The sequence below is a fragment of the Petaurus breviceps genome, unplaced genomic scaffold (assembly GCF_028583685.1).
Source record: "Petaurus breviceps papuanus isolate PSGF00001 unplaced genomic scaffold, PetGlider_PUasm1.0 99, whole genome shotgun sequence".
Taxonomy (NCBI): domain Eukaryota; kingdom Metazoa; phylum Chordata; class Mammalia; order Diprotodontia; family Petauridae; genus Petaurus; species Petaurus breviceps.
In genome coordinates, this window is record NW_027187465.1 from 16498370 (window position 1) to 16514303 (window position 15934).

Genomic DNA, 15934 nt, shown 5'->3' on the forward strand with positions numbered 1-15934 from the left:
TGTTTTGCCAAATGTTTTCACGTGACAGGGGCAGAACAGCACTTCAGCAATTACTTGGAACACCAAAACACAGTGAATTTGTGCTGCAAACTGAAGGGCAAATTCATTGCAATTAAAAACAGATTTTTCTATTGCAAACCTATGGAATGTATAATCAGCATTATGTTTTTCATATCAAATAGACTAGATTAATACTGGCTCAGAAATTATAGTGGTAATTTGGATTTTAGCAGTCGTCTGGGATGATACAGTGTGAAAAAAAAAAAATCCTAAAACCTGCAGCAGCTGGCCTCTCCCAAGTTGTGGAGCCCACATGCCTTCCAGGGCAGAAGAGAAAGCATGTGTCCTTTGTGGAGACGGCCTCACCCAGGCTCGAAGTCCTGACACATCACCACCAGTGGGTCTACTTGAGATGTGACCTTGGGGAAAGTCCCAAGCAGAGGACTGGCTACTGTTTGAGGCCATTCTTGGGTTATGTGACTGTCACGTTCCCTCTACTGTTCCCTCCTTGTGTTTGAAAATAGTCTACATTCAGGTTTAAGAAAACCAGCCATGCCCTTTTTGAAGGGAGGATAGAAGCTGGGGTAACTGTGCTGACTGACATGGCTTTGCCCCCTGCAGAGGGGTCATTCCAAGTATGGAAGCCAGACAGAAAATCCTGGGTGGCAGGGGCCCAGTATCTGCTGACGTTGTCAGCGATTAAAGTAACTTCCATATTAAACTATAGCCTTCCAGCTAGTCTTTTTTTTTTTTTAATAAAAACAATTGAATTTTATCGGAAGCAATTCAGTTAAAGCGTAAGATTGGTTTCAGCAGTCCAACACAATGGGAATGTTGAGAGCAAGCCGCCAGGAGCTACATGTTCACTGCTTTATTGTTGGAACTTAGGTCCCTCTTCTCCTGGTGTTTATCTTCAGTCTGTTTGGAACTGGGCTGCCCCCAGGTACATTTTAAAGCCTTGTATGTTGTGTAACTAGTTCATTAGTTCACCATTTAACTGAAAGAAGGACCAGCAAAACTTCAACATGTCAGAAACCAGTAAACCTCACAGCAGCATGCACTTGTGCCCCACAAGGCCATTTTGTCCACACTGATATACCCTGTCCTCAGAGATGTAGTCTAGAGTGTTTTCAGTGGGTTGGGTGACATGGGATGAAGGCTGAGCAGCCTAACCCACACGTTTGTCTGTCTCACTAGAAGGTTGCTGCAGGAGATGCCCTGGTCACATATTTCACAGGACACCTATAGAGTGCTTCTGTTTTTCCCCAGGTGAAAGTGGAGGTCCTCCGAGCGCCATCAGTCACTTAGCTGCCCAGGAGGGGATGGCTACTATGCACAGTCCAAAGAGATCGGGGGAGATTCCTCCAAAACTCCACAGTCATATGGTCCACAGAGTCTGGAAGGAATGCATCCTCAACAGAACGCAGCCCAAGTAAGTTTCATGTAGATGTTGACACCAAGGTTCAGGAAGGTAGCTCCCTCTCTTTCAGCTCTGAATTTTCCACCTTTTAACATCAGGAGATATGATGAGTAGGTAGGTATTTGACGGAATTCCATAGATTATCAGATCATAATTTATATTGAATTTTAGGTTAGAGACAGTTTCTTTAAAAAAAAATGCTTTCTTTTTCTTGAGATAATTGCTTAGGTGAAGAATTTACACAGGCAAAATATCCACTAAGGCGTTTTCCAAGTTAGTGATGGGGTTGATCATCATGAATGCCATGCCTAACCTGGAGTCAGGAAGACCTGAGGTCAAATGTGGCATCAGACACTTATACCAGCTGTGTAACCCTGGGCAAGTCATTTAATGGTTTGCCTCTGTATGGAATAACAATAACACCTCAGGGTTGTTGTGAAATGCTTATTTAGCTTAGTGCCTGGCACATAGTAGGAGCTGCTCTTGTGATTATTATGTTCAGCACTAGATTCACAGAGTTTGAGTTTCCCTTGTCTAATGAGGAATGTGCATTCTATAGATGCCAAGGAGAGAGTGTTCTCTCCTCCTCTATGGTCCTTTAATGTGCTAGGCTTATGCCTTGATTGGCAGGAAATTATTAGCTCAAGCTGATAGCTTTTCTCCTGCCTCCACTAACTACAGAGCCTTTGAAATCTGCCCCGCTTGTGGTGGGGAAGCTGCTTTGCTCCTGTTGACTCTGGGGACTTATTTATCTCTGTGGGGAAATAAAGAAATGTTCCTCCCTCTTTGCCTAAGAATGATTTCCTTCCGTGGTTTGCCAAGTTGGATTCAGTGTAAATTTTCTAAGAAAAAACAAAGCAAATTTGCCCTAAGTAGAGACTGCATTGGTTTTAAAGTTACTGATCTCTAAAGGAATTATATCCAGTGCATAATGATCCAACTTACCAATGCAGTGTGGAACAAATGTTGCCCATTTTAGATTTAGTGGGTGGCATCTACTCTCTTAAGCTATATTGCTATATAGTTCTTCACTTTGGCCATAGAATTATAATAAGCAATCCTGTCAAGTCTAAGTGTATTCATTTTGTAATTGGCAAAATGTGCTTTGGACAAGATAAAATCATAATTTTAAAATAAAACCTGTCTTCTCAACAAAACATTGAGCTGATCCCATATTGGCCTCTCCTGTGGCTTGTTGGGTTGCTACTGGAAGAGGATGCAGGAGAGGTGATGATGGGTGAGATCATCCCTATTGAATTCTCTTTGTGATGGTGTAGAATTAATAAGACATTCTCAACCAAACATGATCTGAAATTTCCTATTAAGATAAGTGGCCCAGAGGTATTTTTACTAGTATAAGTTGATTCTTTTCTGTCTTATAAAATAGAATTTTCCAAATAATATTTTTGCCCAATGTTGTTATACCTGAGTTTTCTTTGTTTGGGTAAGCCCTACTTTTTTTTTTCTTGCAAATTTTGATTAAGGTACCTCTTTTTCCACAAGTTATATTCTTATCTGTAATTCTCATTTATATTCAGATATAAATGATGTGAACCAGAGATGGTCTTTAGAATTTTCTTGGTATTTATATATATGAAATAGTGAGAATGTCAATAGGTATATGTTCACTTATAGCAATTTTATAGGCCATTTTCTAGTCAACATTTTATTCTTTATTTTTTTACATTTGTCTCTTTATAGTTTTTATTTTCACTACTTCTTCTCATCCACAAACCACATATTTGACCTATCTCCCTTGTATCTGATATATAGATATTGAGGTGACTTCCCTGACAACGAGTCAGGGAAATGGTGAAGACCACCTTCAATCATTGCTAGAGGACAGTATGAAACACATGTAATAGTAGCTTAAAAAATTATGAGACATCTGTGAAATGCCACATAAATGTCAAAATATCCTTATTTCCATTTACAGAAAGTCAGTATATTTATGATGGTAGGTCTGGAGATTAAAGAGACCATAGAAGTCATCTAATCCTTGTCATGCACTTATCCCGCTGCTGATGAAAGTGAGGGTTTGAGAACTGAGTTGTCTTAGCAGTCCTAACACAGATAGTAATGGATAGATTCAGAATTTGAACCCAGGTCTCCTGACTCCAAGTCCTGTGCTAAGGAGTAATGGCTCTGCCACAGCCTTCCTACATCTTTCTTTCCCTGTTACCTACTGTGATTGTTAAAAAGGATAGAGATTCCATTTTTTTTTTCAGCTAATGCCTGATCTCATTAAACACTTTTTGTTCAGTACCTTAACAAGCCATGAGAATCCCTGAAAAGTTGTTTTAAAACTGAGCTAACGCCTTTTATGTTGCCTTTCAATGCCGGTTGATAGTAGAGCTGTACTAGACACGGTTTACACAGTGTTACGTGCACAGCAGCTTTGAAGAAGCTTGCTTTCTACATGGCTGTATGTATAGAAAACTGGCTTCAAAGCCAAGAAGGTCTGGGTTTGAGGACCGCCTCTGCCACATGGTAGCCATGATACCTTGGGCAAGCATTGAATGCCTTAGCACTTGAGGCAGCTCTGAGACTTCAAGTTGTAGAGAAGGCACTTGAACTAATAGAGAGAATTTGTTTTCTCCTCCCCCTGAAGTCACATGGCCAATCTCTGGCTCTTGGACATCATGTCTTTGAGGGATTTTTTGAAAATCCAAGCCACCAACAGTTGGCCACAGTCTTTCTGGCTGCCTCTCTCTCCCCTCTGAGCTCAGGGAGTTCCCTGGGCTTGAGCACCAGGCACATCCTCACTGTCTCACTGCTTCTTGTGTCTGTCGAGCCCAGCTTTGGCAGCAATGACCAGACTGCTGGCTAGCCATGGTGATTACTGTCTTCAGAATGGTGTTAGCAGGCCCCAGAGGTATGTTGTCTCATCTGTGGAAGGCTTTCTGTTTGGGGAGTGAAGGTGACTGCTAATGGATTTGTCTCTGGTGGTTTTCAACTACAGGAGGAGTCAAGTCTCTGCTTCACACCTGGAGGAAGAAGCTTCTAGCGAGTCTCCTCCTCCTCCTTCTTGGGGTTTTGTGGATCCCGCCCAAAGAGCCAGCTGTTCCTGTTCCAGGTACATAGGGGAAAGGCTGGGGGGTGAGGGAGAGCGCTGTTTTCAGGTGTTCCATAGACTTGCCTTCAATGCTTTGCTTCTGTGATTGCAACTGACATCTCCGCGTACGTGAGGAGCGACATCTCCGTGTACGTCTTCCTCTCACTTCAGCCCGAATGGCTAAAATGGAGCTCGTCATATTCCCCCAGCCAGCTGTGCTTCTCAGGCACATGCCTCCTGTCGCTGGAGGCTCTGCTTAGCTTCTTCATTTTTCCAAGTTAGAAGAATGTCTTTAACCCTATTGCCTATATCCTTGGTTACCAAATCCTATTATTCTTTCCTTCAAAATCCCTCTTGGGTTAGTCTCTTCCATAATATTTGCACAGTTCTGACTTTAGCACCCAGGTCCTTTCCCGAAATGTCTGCCCCTGCCCTTTAGAGATGTCTTCCACTCCACTGAGCTGAGAGTTCGTCTACTCTGACTCCTTCACTTTACAAAGAAAGAAACTAAAGACCAGAATAGTGAAATGACTTATTCAGGGTCACATAACTTGTGAGTAAACCAGAGCAGGAACCCAGGTTTCTGATTCCCAGCCTTGGGATCTTTCCACACTGGCCTTAAGGTAACTGAGTGATACAAATACAAGGAGTCAGATCCTTTCTTCCATCAATAAGTCAGTCATTAAACATTTATTAAATGCATACTATGCTCCAGACACTGTGCTCAGAGCTAGGGAGACCCTGGTCTTTTTAGGCTAAGGCCTTTTCAAGTTCTCACTTTGAGTGAAGCAATGCCCATTTAGTGAGTCAAGGGATGACCTGCTTTAATTTAAAAAAAAAAAAATGAAGGTAGGAGTTGGGAAGGAAAGACAATAGTTCTGCCGTGGACAACTTGAGTCTAGGATGTCTACTGGACATCCAGTTTGAGATGTCTGAAAGGCTGCAGAGAGACTTGGTAGATTTGAGAATTATCAGCATAGAGATAGTCATTAAATCCATGGAGCTGATGAGATCACCAAGTGAACTGGCATAGAGGGAGAAGGAGAAGGAGGCCCAGAATGTGGGCCTTTAAGTCTCTGTGGCACTTTATGCCACAGACATCTGGAAGTCAATGGACAAATTTCTTTATTATTATCTATTCATTCCAATACTATTATCATTTCAGTTAATAGTTTCTTTTTCAATAGTACCTTCATTTGCACAGTAGATGTGTTCCATGTAAATCTAATCAGATAATAATACATTAGGAGTGGGTCAGTATTAAAATAATCCTCAGTCAAATCCCTTTGTAAAGGACATAGTCAGACCCTAATTGATGTGTATGTATCATAGTTATGATTTTCACATATTAATTCTGTGTAAAGCATAGGAGAGTGGCTCATGTATTGATGCAGCCCCAGGGAGTGGGAATAGAAAGAGTTCTTGGGCTCAGGAGCCGTGGCTTCAAGCCTCGAGTTCTGCCACTCCCCAGATTTATAGTCCTGCTAAGTCATTCACTGTCTCTGGCACCTTTCTGGGTAGAGTTTTCTCCAACTGAACAATGAGAATAATAGTTCTGACCCCAACCATCTCCTGCCTACAGTGGGGGAGGTGTGACCTATGAGAACTGTGCTTTGTAGCAGCATTTAACCTAGGACCTTATACTTAGTTATCATTGAATGTTTCTCTTTAGTGTTGAATGAAGGTCACTGAGCAGCAAGAAAACTTCCTTGGGAAAGAGGGGCAGGGCTGCCTCAGTGCAGCTGAAAGCCCTTTGAACTCGGAGAATGAAGGGGTTGGTCAGAGTCCCTGAGAAGGCCCCTGGCATCATTGTAAGAGGGCTAAAATGCGGAGCGAGTAATAGTCAAGGGAATGTTTTCATTGTTGGAAGCTCTCAGTGACAAATCTTTAGATAACATGGCAAGGCTTACCCACTAAGTGCCAAGCTCTAGTCAGAAGGGGACATTAAAGCACAGTGGTCACTTAACCAAGGACCATTTCTCAGTGTGGTGGGATTATTGACATTGGTAATCCCAGAGAAAGTCTTTTCAACTCTGCCAAATCTCCAGTTTAAAGAGCTTACTGTACAATTTCTATCCAGAGGCTTTTTAAGAAGCCAAGACCTGTTGAATCTATTTCTTTAGAAAAATAACTTGTTGATGACTTTTATCTTTTTTCATTATACTAATTTCTGTATTGTTTTCCCCACCCCACAACCATGGAAGCCTCCCTCAAAACAAAGAAAAAGTAGTTTGTCATCACCACCAAACATAGTGCCCTCCTGTGCTCCCAGTTCCCCCATGAAAGTGTCAGAAAGTGTCACTGCATTTCTTCATTTGCTTGAGGGATGAGATTGGTCATTACATCTGTTCAGAATTTGATGTTCTTTTTCGTGAAGGTTGAATTGAACAGGGTTGTGGGCATCACTATGTGATCTCAAAGACCCATTGCTTCCTCGCTCTTTCCCTCTTAAGCTTTTAGCCACTTACAGCTGAGCCTTTAGTAAATCACTGCTGTGCTGCAACCTCCTCGTGCTCCCTGCCTTCCTGTGGCCTTCCCAAGCACCTGCAGCTTCTGCTGGACCTCTGATTAAGGAGTGACTTGCTTCCCTCTAAGGATTTGCTGTGGCAAAGACTACCCAAAGTCTTAGAGTCTTTCTTTTAACGTTTTATTGCATTTTTTATTTTAAAAAATATCTTCCCAATTACATTTTTGTCTTAATTTTTAAAATTTTCAGTTCCAAATTCTTTCCCTCTCTCACCCATTGACAAAGCAAGAAATACAAAATCTATTAGACATATAAAATCATGCAGAATATATTTCATTAGCCACGTTTGGAAAAAACAAATGCCAAAAAAATAAAGAAAAAAAAGATGCCTTAGTCCACACTCCGAGTCCATCACTTCTCTGTCTGAAGGTGGGTAGCGTTTTATCTCTTGAGTCATTGGGAGTTATCATGGATCACTGTATTGATCAGAATCAGCAAGTCTTTCACAGTTGATTAGCTTTGCAATATTGCTGTTACTGTATAGATTGTTCTCTTGATTTTGCTCACTTTACATTATTTCATATAAGTCTTCTGAAAGGTTTTCCTGAAAGCATCCCTTTCATCATTTATTTTAACACAATAGCATTCCATCATATTCATAATTATAACTAGTTCAGACATTCCCCAGTTGATGAACATCTTCTTGGCTTCTGATTCTTGGCCACCACAAAAAGAGCTGCTAGAAATACTTTTGTACATAGAGTCCTTTTCCTTTTTCTTTGATCTTCTTGGGGTATAAACCAAGAAACTGTAATGCTGGCTCAAAGGACATGTACAGTTTCATGGCCATTCTGGCATAGTTCCAAACTGTTTTCCAGAATAGTATGGTTGGACCAGTTCACAACTCCACCAACAGTGCAGTAGTGTACCCTATTTTCCCACATCCCCTTTAGCATTTGTAATTTTCCTTTTCTGTCATCATAATCTTTCTGATGGGTGTGATACTTCCAATTTGTTTTGATTTTGCATTTCTGCAATTATTAGTGATCTAGAGCATTTTTTCATATGACTTGGTAGCTTAGATTTCTTCGAAACTTCTTGTTCATGTACTTTGGCCATTTGTCATTTGGAGAAAGGCTTTAAGTTTTTATAAATTTGACTCATTTCCCTATATATTTGAGAAATTAGATCTTTACCAGAGAAATGTGTTGTAAAATTTTTTCCTACTTTCCTCCTAATTTTGGCTGCATTAGTTTTGTTTGTGCAAGAACTTTTTAATTTTATATACTCAAAATTATAAATTTTTATCTCCCATGAACCTGTCTCTTGTTTGTTCATGAACTCTTCCCCTAACTGAAGATCTGACAGATAATTTCTTCCATGCTCCCCTAATTTGCAAAATCTTATCAAGTCTTAATAAAAAAAAAATCTGAAGCAGATCAAGCTATAGTATAGTTAGTAACCCAGAAAAAGTCTTGATAAGGGGTAGAGTTGTACCCCAGAAAGGCGGCAGCCTTTCCCCTAGAAACACCTCTCTGAATCACTCTAAGGGCAGAGGTGGGAAAGACCGGTCCAGGTGCTGACATGGTGACAGGGTCCTGCTGGTAGGAACCAGCAAGGAAGCTAGATGAAGCTGTGGGGACCATGGGGGAGCCTGATGGATGAGCAGGAGTCATGCTGTGCCCCATAGAGACTGTGGCAGCATCTCTCTAATGGGCCTTCCTGCCTCCGCTCTCCTGCAAACACAGCTGCTCAAATGATACCACCAAAGTGCAGGGCAGGCTTCGCTACCCCCTCCCCCTGCCTCAGAAAGCTTCAGCATCTCCATCTTGCTTCTATACACTGCGAAAGAGTTTCTTTTTGATATCAGCGTCAGAGAATTCAGAGGTACCAAAGAGATGTTCTCAGTCACCTTGATAGAGTCACTTCACATTATTTCATTGTAGCCAAACAAGCCTTTTTCCTGGTTCAGCCTCCCGCCTCTGCCTCTTCCAAGTCTACTTTGCCCCTGTCCTAGCATGTTCTCTCTCCTTACTGCTACTGCTTAAAATGCCTCACTTGCCCAGGGTTCAGCCAGAGGCCTTCTGCCTTCCCCCCTCACGTTCTTAGCATCCCACCCAGCCCCCTCCATTACTTTGTGGATGTTTGTATCGAATACTTATCTGTGAACAAGTAATATGAGCTGCTTGAGGTCAGGGACTATTTCTTTTTCTTTTCCCTCTCTGTCGCTGTCTCTCTGTGTTCGTGTCTCTTTGTCTATCTCTCCCTGTCTCTTTTTCTCTCTGTATCTCTGTCTCTTTGTTTGTCTGTCTGGCCACATGCCTCCATGCCGGAAACATGGTTTTTCTGGAAAATGTTGCTCACCCCAATGCCAGCACCCTCCTGCTCCACTAAGTTTTGGACAGGCCTTTAAAAGCCTGTCAACCCCAAGGCAGCCAACCACATGGAACAGCCCTCGGTCTCCATGTTTAACATCTTTATAGGTCAAGATGGCCAGCCGGCTCTTCTGCTAAACCATGCCATTATGTCCCCAGAATCAGTTTTATTAGCCACAGGAGTGTCGTTGCATGTAGCTCTGTGTAATTTAATGCTACCCCGGAGGCCTTCAGTGGTTACTCTGATGCCAGTCCAAGGGCCAGGCTTTCTTTTCTGGAGTGATTTATCCCTGGGCAGAATCTGCTGACCTGCTGCACAACTCTATGTACAGATTAAACACCAGCAGGGCCTACAGGGCCCCACTGAGCAGCTTCTTACTCCAAAACCTGCCCACGAATTTGTTAGGAAGGGAGCAACCTAGTCTCTACATTCTTACCCACAGTAATAATGGCAACAACTCCCATTTTTGTGGAGCTTACATGTGGGGTGGAGCACTTCTGTATAGTGGTCTGTGATACAGGTGATGGAGGCACTTTTAGCCCCGTTTTACACATGTGGAAACTGAGACTCTGAGGACAAATGGCTTTGTAATGGTCACACAACTACAAAATTCCAACCTGTGGGTCTCCTGTCTCACATCCAATTCTCTCCACCCCAAGCAACCTTGATTCACAGTCAGATGTCACCCTCACCCTTTTTGAACTTGAGTCTGTGGAGTGGAGTTGCTTTTACTCATTCTTTCTCACACAGTATTACTACATTCACTCTATATTGCACATCTCATTGGGAAGTCATGGAAATTCAGTGTCTTGTCCTCCCAAGATTTGTAGATCCACTGAGTTCTGTAAGTCCCTGTCTAAAAGAAGCAACAAGAAAGGTTATGGAATAGGGGAGTTGTGGTGTTATGGTTTGTTTGTTTTTTAATTAAAGCATTTCTTAGTCATTAAAGTTCTGATCTTTTCTGTTAAATCCTGTATGATATAAATAGATTTTTCAAAAATCATGAGGCTCTTAACAGCATGAAAATAATCAGGCTCCTCTGAATGGAGTGACTAGGAACACACTGTTTGTATTTCTGCACAAGTGAATCTCCTGCCTAGTCAGCCTGCTTGGCATTAATTCCTCTCATTCTCCTAAATTGTACTGAGGCTACTTTCCTTATGGGTTATTAAAAGGTAGAAGGTTTCAGAGCCCTCGTATGCTTAGTGTGAGTTACAGAAATAGGCGAATGCTGCATGAAGCATCACTTTTGGTCTTCTCGGAAAGGACTGTCCTTTACAAGAATGAAACCTTTCCATGGTGACTGTATTTTTCTCATTCTAGGCATAAGGTTTTCAAACAGCGCTGTGCAGTTGGGCCCAGCCGGCTCCCTTCAATATCACAGCCAGGGTTCATGGTTGGCCCTCCGTCTTCTTCATCTTTGCCGCCTCCAGCCTCTTCTAAGCACAAAACAACAGAAAGACAAGAAAAAGGAGATAAACTTCCAAAGCGGCCTGTCATGCCATTCCACCACAGGCCCTCTGTGGGTGAAGAGTTGTGCATGGAGCAGGATGCACCGGGACAGAAACTGGCCTTGGCTGGGGTCGACTCCTCCTTGGAGGTCCCGAGCGGTAGGAAGTACGATAAGCAGCTGGCTGTGCCTTCCAGAAACACAAACAAACAAATGCATCTGAATCCCATGGATTCACCCCATTCCCCCATTTCCCCTCTGCCTCCAACCCTCAGCCCCCAGCCAAGAGGGCAGGAAGCAGAGAGTTTGGACCCACCGTCCATTCCTGTGAATCCAGCCCTCTATAGTAATGGACTTGAACTGCAGCCATTGTCAAACCTGGATGACAGAACTGTTCTTGTGGGCCAAAGACTGCCTCTGCTGGCTGAGGTCAGTGAGACAGCCTTGTACTGTGGGATTGGGCCCCCCAGTTATGAATCATCTGATAAATGGCACAGTTACCACCTACCACCAAGTGATGACCCAGAGTTCAGGCCTCCAGAGCTCCAGGGTGAGCAATATGATGTCAAGATAGAGATAAATTCAGACAGCACTGCCCTGAAAAGGTAAGGAAACTGACCCCACATTCGTGGTTCGTTCTCATTTGACAAGACGGTTCTGTTTATAAAAATACATATCTTACTTTCCTTCTGTCCATTCTCCATCTCTCTCAGCAGCAAGGGTTTTAGCACAAATGTCAACCACAGAATCTTTCCTAAGATGTTTTTGTAAAAATATTAAGTAATAAGAAAAGTCAAAGAGAATTAGAACAAAGGTCATACTTTAAAAACAGGAAGTTTTAAAAATCAGACTTAGAGAAAGCATTTCATGTTCACTGATTTCCTAAATGCTTAATGTAAAACCATAATCAAATTGCGCTCCTACATTTTTCCCTATTCTGCTGGTGATTGGTCTTTGTTTATGAAACTAAAGTATTTGAGAAAGGCTCCATGTATGATGCACTTATGGTGCTTGAATGCATGTATTGGTCTGTGGATGACTACACGTGTTCTAAATTTGGGGCATTTGTCCACATCTGTCTCACCAAAGAAATTTTTAGGGAAATAAATTAGCACTCTTACAAAAGTGCTGGAAAAATTTTAAAGCACATAATCATTACATTCCCTCTCAGTACACCAAGATTTATTAAATTGTATAAATCAAACAATTCCTGGGATAGTTTGGTGTACCATAATGTAAATGTGTTTTCTAGTTCTCACCTGTGCACTGTCCCATATTGGTTTGTTTGTATTCTTATTTGTTACATGTGCTTCTTCTTTGATGTACCCATTAAAAAGTGGAGAGCATCTGAGCTTTCCGCTCTTAGGCAAGTAGTAAGTAGATTTCTTTTGATTCCTTAGACTCTTAGCACAACCTAACAAACGGTTTAAAATCTGGGAAGACAAGCAGCCCCAGGGGCAGGCAGGCTGCCTCGACCCATCACCTCGCATGCAGCAGCCTGCAGAGACCCTGGGCGATGCCAGTGACCCATACACCTTTGAGGATGGCGACATCAAGTACAGTTTCACCGTCAACAAGAAATGCAAACTTGGAACAGAGAAAGATCTGCTGAAAAAGAATAAGGTAGTGTGCTGACCCCGGGATTAGACGGTGTTTGTCAGCTATCTCTGACCATACGAGCTGAAAGTTATTTAGAAGCAGGATCTGAGTTTCTCAAATTATTTCACTCTTGGTGTAAAGCGTATAGAAAAGCCTCAAGCGTATGATGTATTATTGCTGCTCTTTTGCATCCTGCTTCTCGCTGTGTTAAATGTTGACCCAAATACTGAGAACCACATACACGACCTCGCTGCTCTACTGTACAAACTCCTGCATGTTTATTTTTTGAAATTGCTCCAAGTTTTTGAAATTTGAACAATGATTCTCACAGTTGATCCACATTATGTGACTAATCTTGGTCTTTGGCCTCTTCCCTTTATAAAAACAAGTTAGTGTGGGGGTGTCGTTTGGAATGATGACAAGTTACATTTCTGTTGTTCTTGGAATGTAAGGCAGCCTAAGACATCAGGCTGTTCTAAGGAGATTTAGACATAGAGTCCCAAGGAGGTCATGTAGGAAAAATCATTATCTAGAAAATTAGGTGTGTGCATGTACACACATGCCGTTCTCTGGTTTAAAAATGTAAATTTCTAGCATTGACACATACATAAAAATAGCCAGGATTTATTTTGTGCTTGAAGGTTTGTGAAGTGTTTTATAAATGTTATCTCATTTGATTCTCACAACAACTCTTGGAGATAGGGACTATTATCCTCATTTACATAAGAGGAAACTGAGGCCAACAGAAGGTTAAGTGACTCTCCCAAGGTCACATAGTTAGTATGGGTAAGACAGACTGGATTTGAACTCTTTCTGACTATGCTGCCATCACACTTCTGTGAGGATGCTTTAGACAAAGGCTTTGCTTCGATAGGAATTACTCAGAGTTGAGAAGAAAGTGGGAGTCTTTGGACGAAGACCTGAGAGGCTACACTAGCCAGGTTCCCAGGGTAAAAGGCAGCCCTTTCTTCCTTGGCTGCCTAGATCCTATTGGGAGCCTTTTAACCTATGATTTCTCACCTTCTACCCTCTATTTTTAGCACTTGCTCTCCCATCTCATATTCTTGGTTTGCTGGGTATGTGTTTATTATGAATTTCTTACACAGTCTGAAGATGGATTTGGTACAAAAGAGGTCCCTACACCAGGTCATTCCACACCAGTGCCTGATGGGAAGGATGCCATGTCTATTTTCAGTTCTGCTCCAAAAACAGGTGTGTAAAATATTATTTGCCCTCTTTAGTTAGATGGTAAAATGAGGTGAGAGAGAAGGTTCTTTTCCATTAATTAACGCAATCAGGTTTTTAGCATAGACTTAGCATCAGCTTTCACATATTTTTTACTTTGTTTTATTCTGCCTTTCCCAGTTGATCAAATTGTAATCTGATTCTAAATGTAAGAAAAGCCACAGGAAAATACTTGTTGAGATTCATGTTTGTTTCCCACTGGTGGTAGCTGTTGTCCTTCATTCTCAAAGAGGACCAAATGACCTCACTCTGTTAGAGTCAAGTTACAGGGTGTCTGACTGTGGCTGATCAGACCAGTACAAGCTCAGAATGCTGTGCTGCAGGTCGGGCACAAACAATCATGGGAACATTGGGGTGGATTCTCTAACTCTGAGCATCCTGCATTTCCTTTGAGCTGCTTCAGTTCTGCTTTGCTCCTAGAGCACAGCACCTTATGTGATATCTGCTGAGTTCTCTTGCAACAAGAGCGGTTTGTCTTTCTCTTCTGCCCAGGAAAGAACCATTGGCATCCCTCACCCTGCTTTTATGGGCCTTGTTTGTTTTCTTCTTTCCCACAGACGTTCGTCAAGAGAGTGCTGCTGGCAGAGCAGGCCCCAGCAGCCTTACGCAGGTGACTGACCTGGCCCCTTCGCTCCATGACCTGGACAACATCTTTGATAATTCTGATGAGGATGAACTTGGGGTGAGTCTGTTCCTAGAGGCTGAGCCAAGTCTACAGTCAGAAAACATATTGTCAATAGACTATTACTGAAATTAGTAAAGTTAAGTTTGGGGCTAAGCTGGTGTTTTACACATTCCTAACAGTGCAAGATAAGATCTAATTTCTAGTTTCAAATGCTTTACATGATGCTTTGTACATTTAGCAAAAATGGTCTAGTTAATAGTACATGCTATCTTTTTCCTTGGCACCTAATCACATCTTCTCACTTTTGTTTTTAAATGTTGAACATTTTTTAAGTTTACTTTGTGAAATCTTCCTAAATATCATGGGATTTAAGAGTTTGTGGAATCACCTGGATCTGTTAGAGAATTTTTGAAATAACCTTCATGCACAAATTTTAATTTGGAAATGACATATTATGATTTTCATTCAGCCAATATTTGATTTAATCAATCAGTAAATATCGATTATGTGCTGTGCCAGACATTGTGCACAATGGGGATACAAAGGAAAGGGAAAAGACATCCCCTGCCCTCAAGGAACCTACAGTCTAGTGGAGAAAACAGCATGCAAGCAAATCTATACAAAGCAGGCTCTATACAGGGTCAATAGGGACCAAGAGTGAAGACCCTGGAATGAGGAGGGCATGGGGAAGGCTTCCTGGAAGAGGGGGGATTTTAGGAGGGGGACTTAAGGAAGCCAGGGAGGTCAGGGGTTGGTACAGAGGTGGGAGAGTGCTCTAGACATGAGGCGGGGCAGCTAGAAAGAATGCCTGGAGCTAAGAGATGAAATGTCTTGTTCATGGACTAGCCAGGAGCCCAGTGCACCTGGATCGAAGAGTAAGTACGCATTGGGGAGTAAGGCGTAAGAAGACTGGAAGGGTGGGAGGGGGCAGGTTCTGAGAGGCTTTGAATGCGTTTTGTATTTGCTCCTGGAGGTGATAGGGAGCCATGGGAACTTATTGGGGGAGCAAGGAGCAGGGTGTATCATGGTTGGACCTGAGCTTTAGAAAAATCACTTTGGTGGCTGAATGGAGGATGAGCTGGAATGGAGAAGGCCGGCACTAGAGGCAGGCTGACTGACCAGCAGGCCCAGAGTGGGGCAGCATCAGAGGAGAGGAGGAGGCAGTATTCAAAAGATTCTGCAAAGGTGAAGTCAGCAGGTCGTGCCATCAATTTGGCCATGAGGGTAGGGGGAGAGATGGTGAGGAGTACTTAGATTTGCCGTAAGAATTGCCCGGAGTAACCGGAGGTTCAGGGATGTATTGCAGAGACAGTGTGTGTTAAGAGATAGTACCTAACCCCAGGTGCTCTGGTCTCCAAGGCCCATTCTTTATCCTTGCTGCATCTTTGCCAATGAAACATTCCCTGTAAATCTCTTTCCAGGCTGCATCACCAGCACTACGGTCATCAAAAATCCCCACAGTAGGAACTGAAGACCGACCTTTGGGGAAAGACGGGAGAATGGCAGTTCCTTACCCTCCCAGTGAGTAGAGCAGCTTCATTTTGGTTTCCTTTATTTCCTATGTTACAGTCATATGCACCTCTTTTTTCCCCTTAAAACTAAGAATTAAAACTCATTATTTTGATTGGCCTTGCAAAAATGACAGGACCTAATCATAAACAAAGACCAGCACAGTTTCAACTTTTTGTCCTGAAGCT

At 42.4% G+C, this 15934-nt stretch overlaps 1 protein-coding gene across 4 annotated transcripts in view; it reads left to right on the top strand.

The window, feature by feature from the left end:
- MED13L (mediator complex subunit 13L) overlaps positions 1–15934 on the top strand; it is a 428655-nt gene that overhangs the window by 353704 nt on the left and 59017 nt on the right. For all 4 annotated transcript variants that reach the window (XM_069081430.1, XM_069081432.1, XM_069081431.1 and 1 more), the window contains 7 exons: positions 1270–1432; positions 4383–4496; positions 10642–11373; positions 12169–12391; positions 13474–13579; positions 14170–14294; positions 15659–15758. In XM_069081430.1, coding sequence (XP_068937531.1) covers positions 1270–1432; positions 4383–4496; positions 10642–11373; positions 12169–12391; positions 13474–13579; positions 14170–14294; positions 15659–15758 — 1563 coding nt within the window. The remainder of the gene's footprint in view (positions 1–1269; positions 1433–4382; positions 4497–10641; positions 11374–12168; positions 12392–13473; positions 13580–14169; positions 14295–15658; positions 15759–15934) is intronic.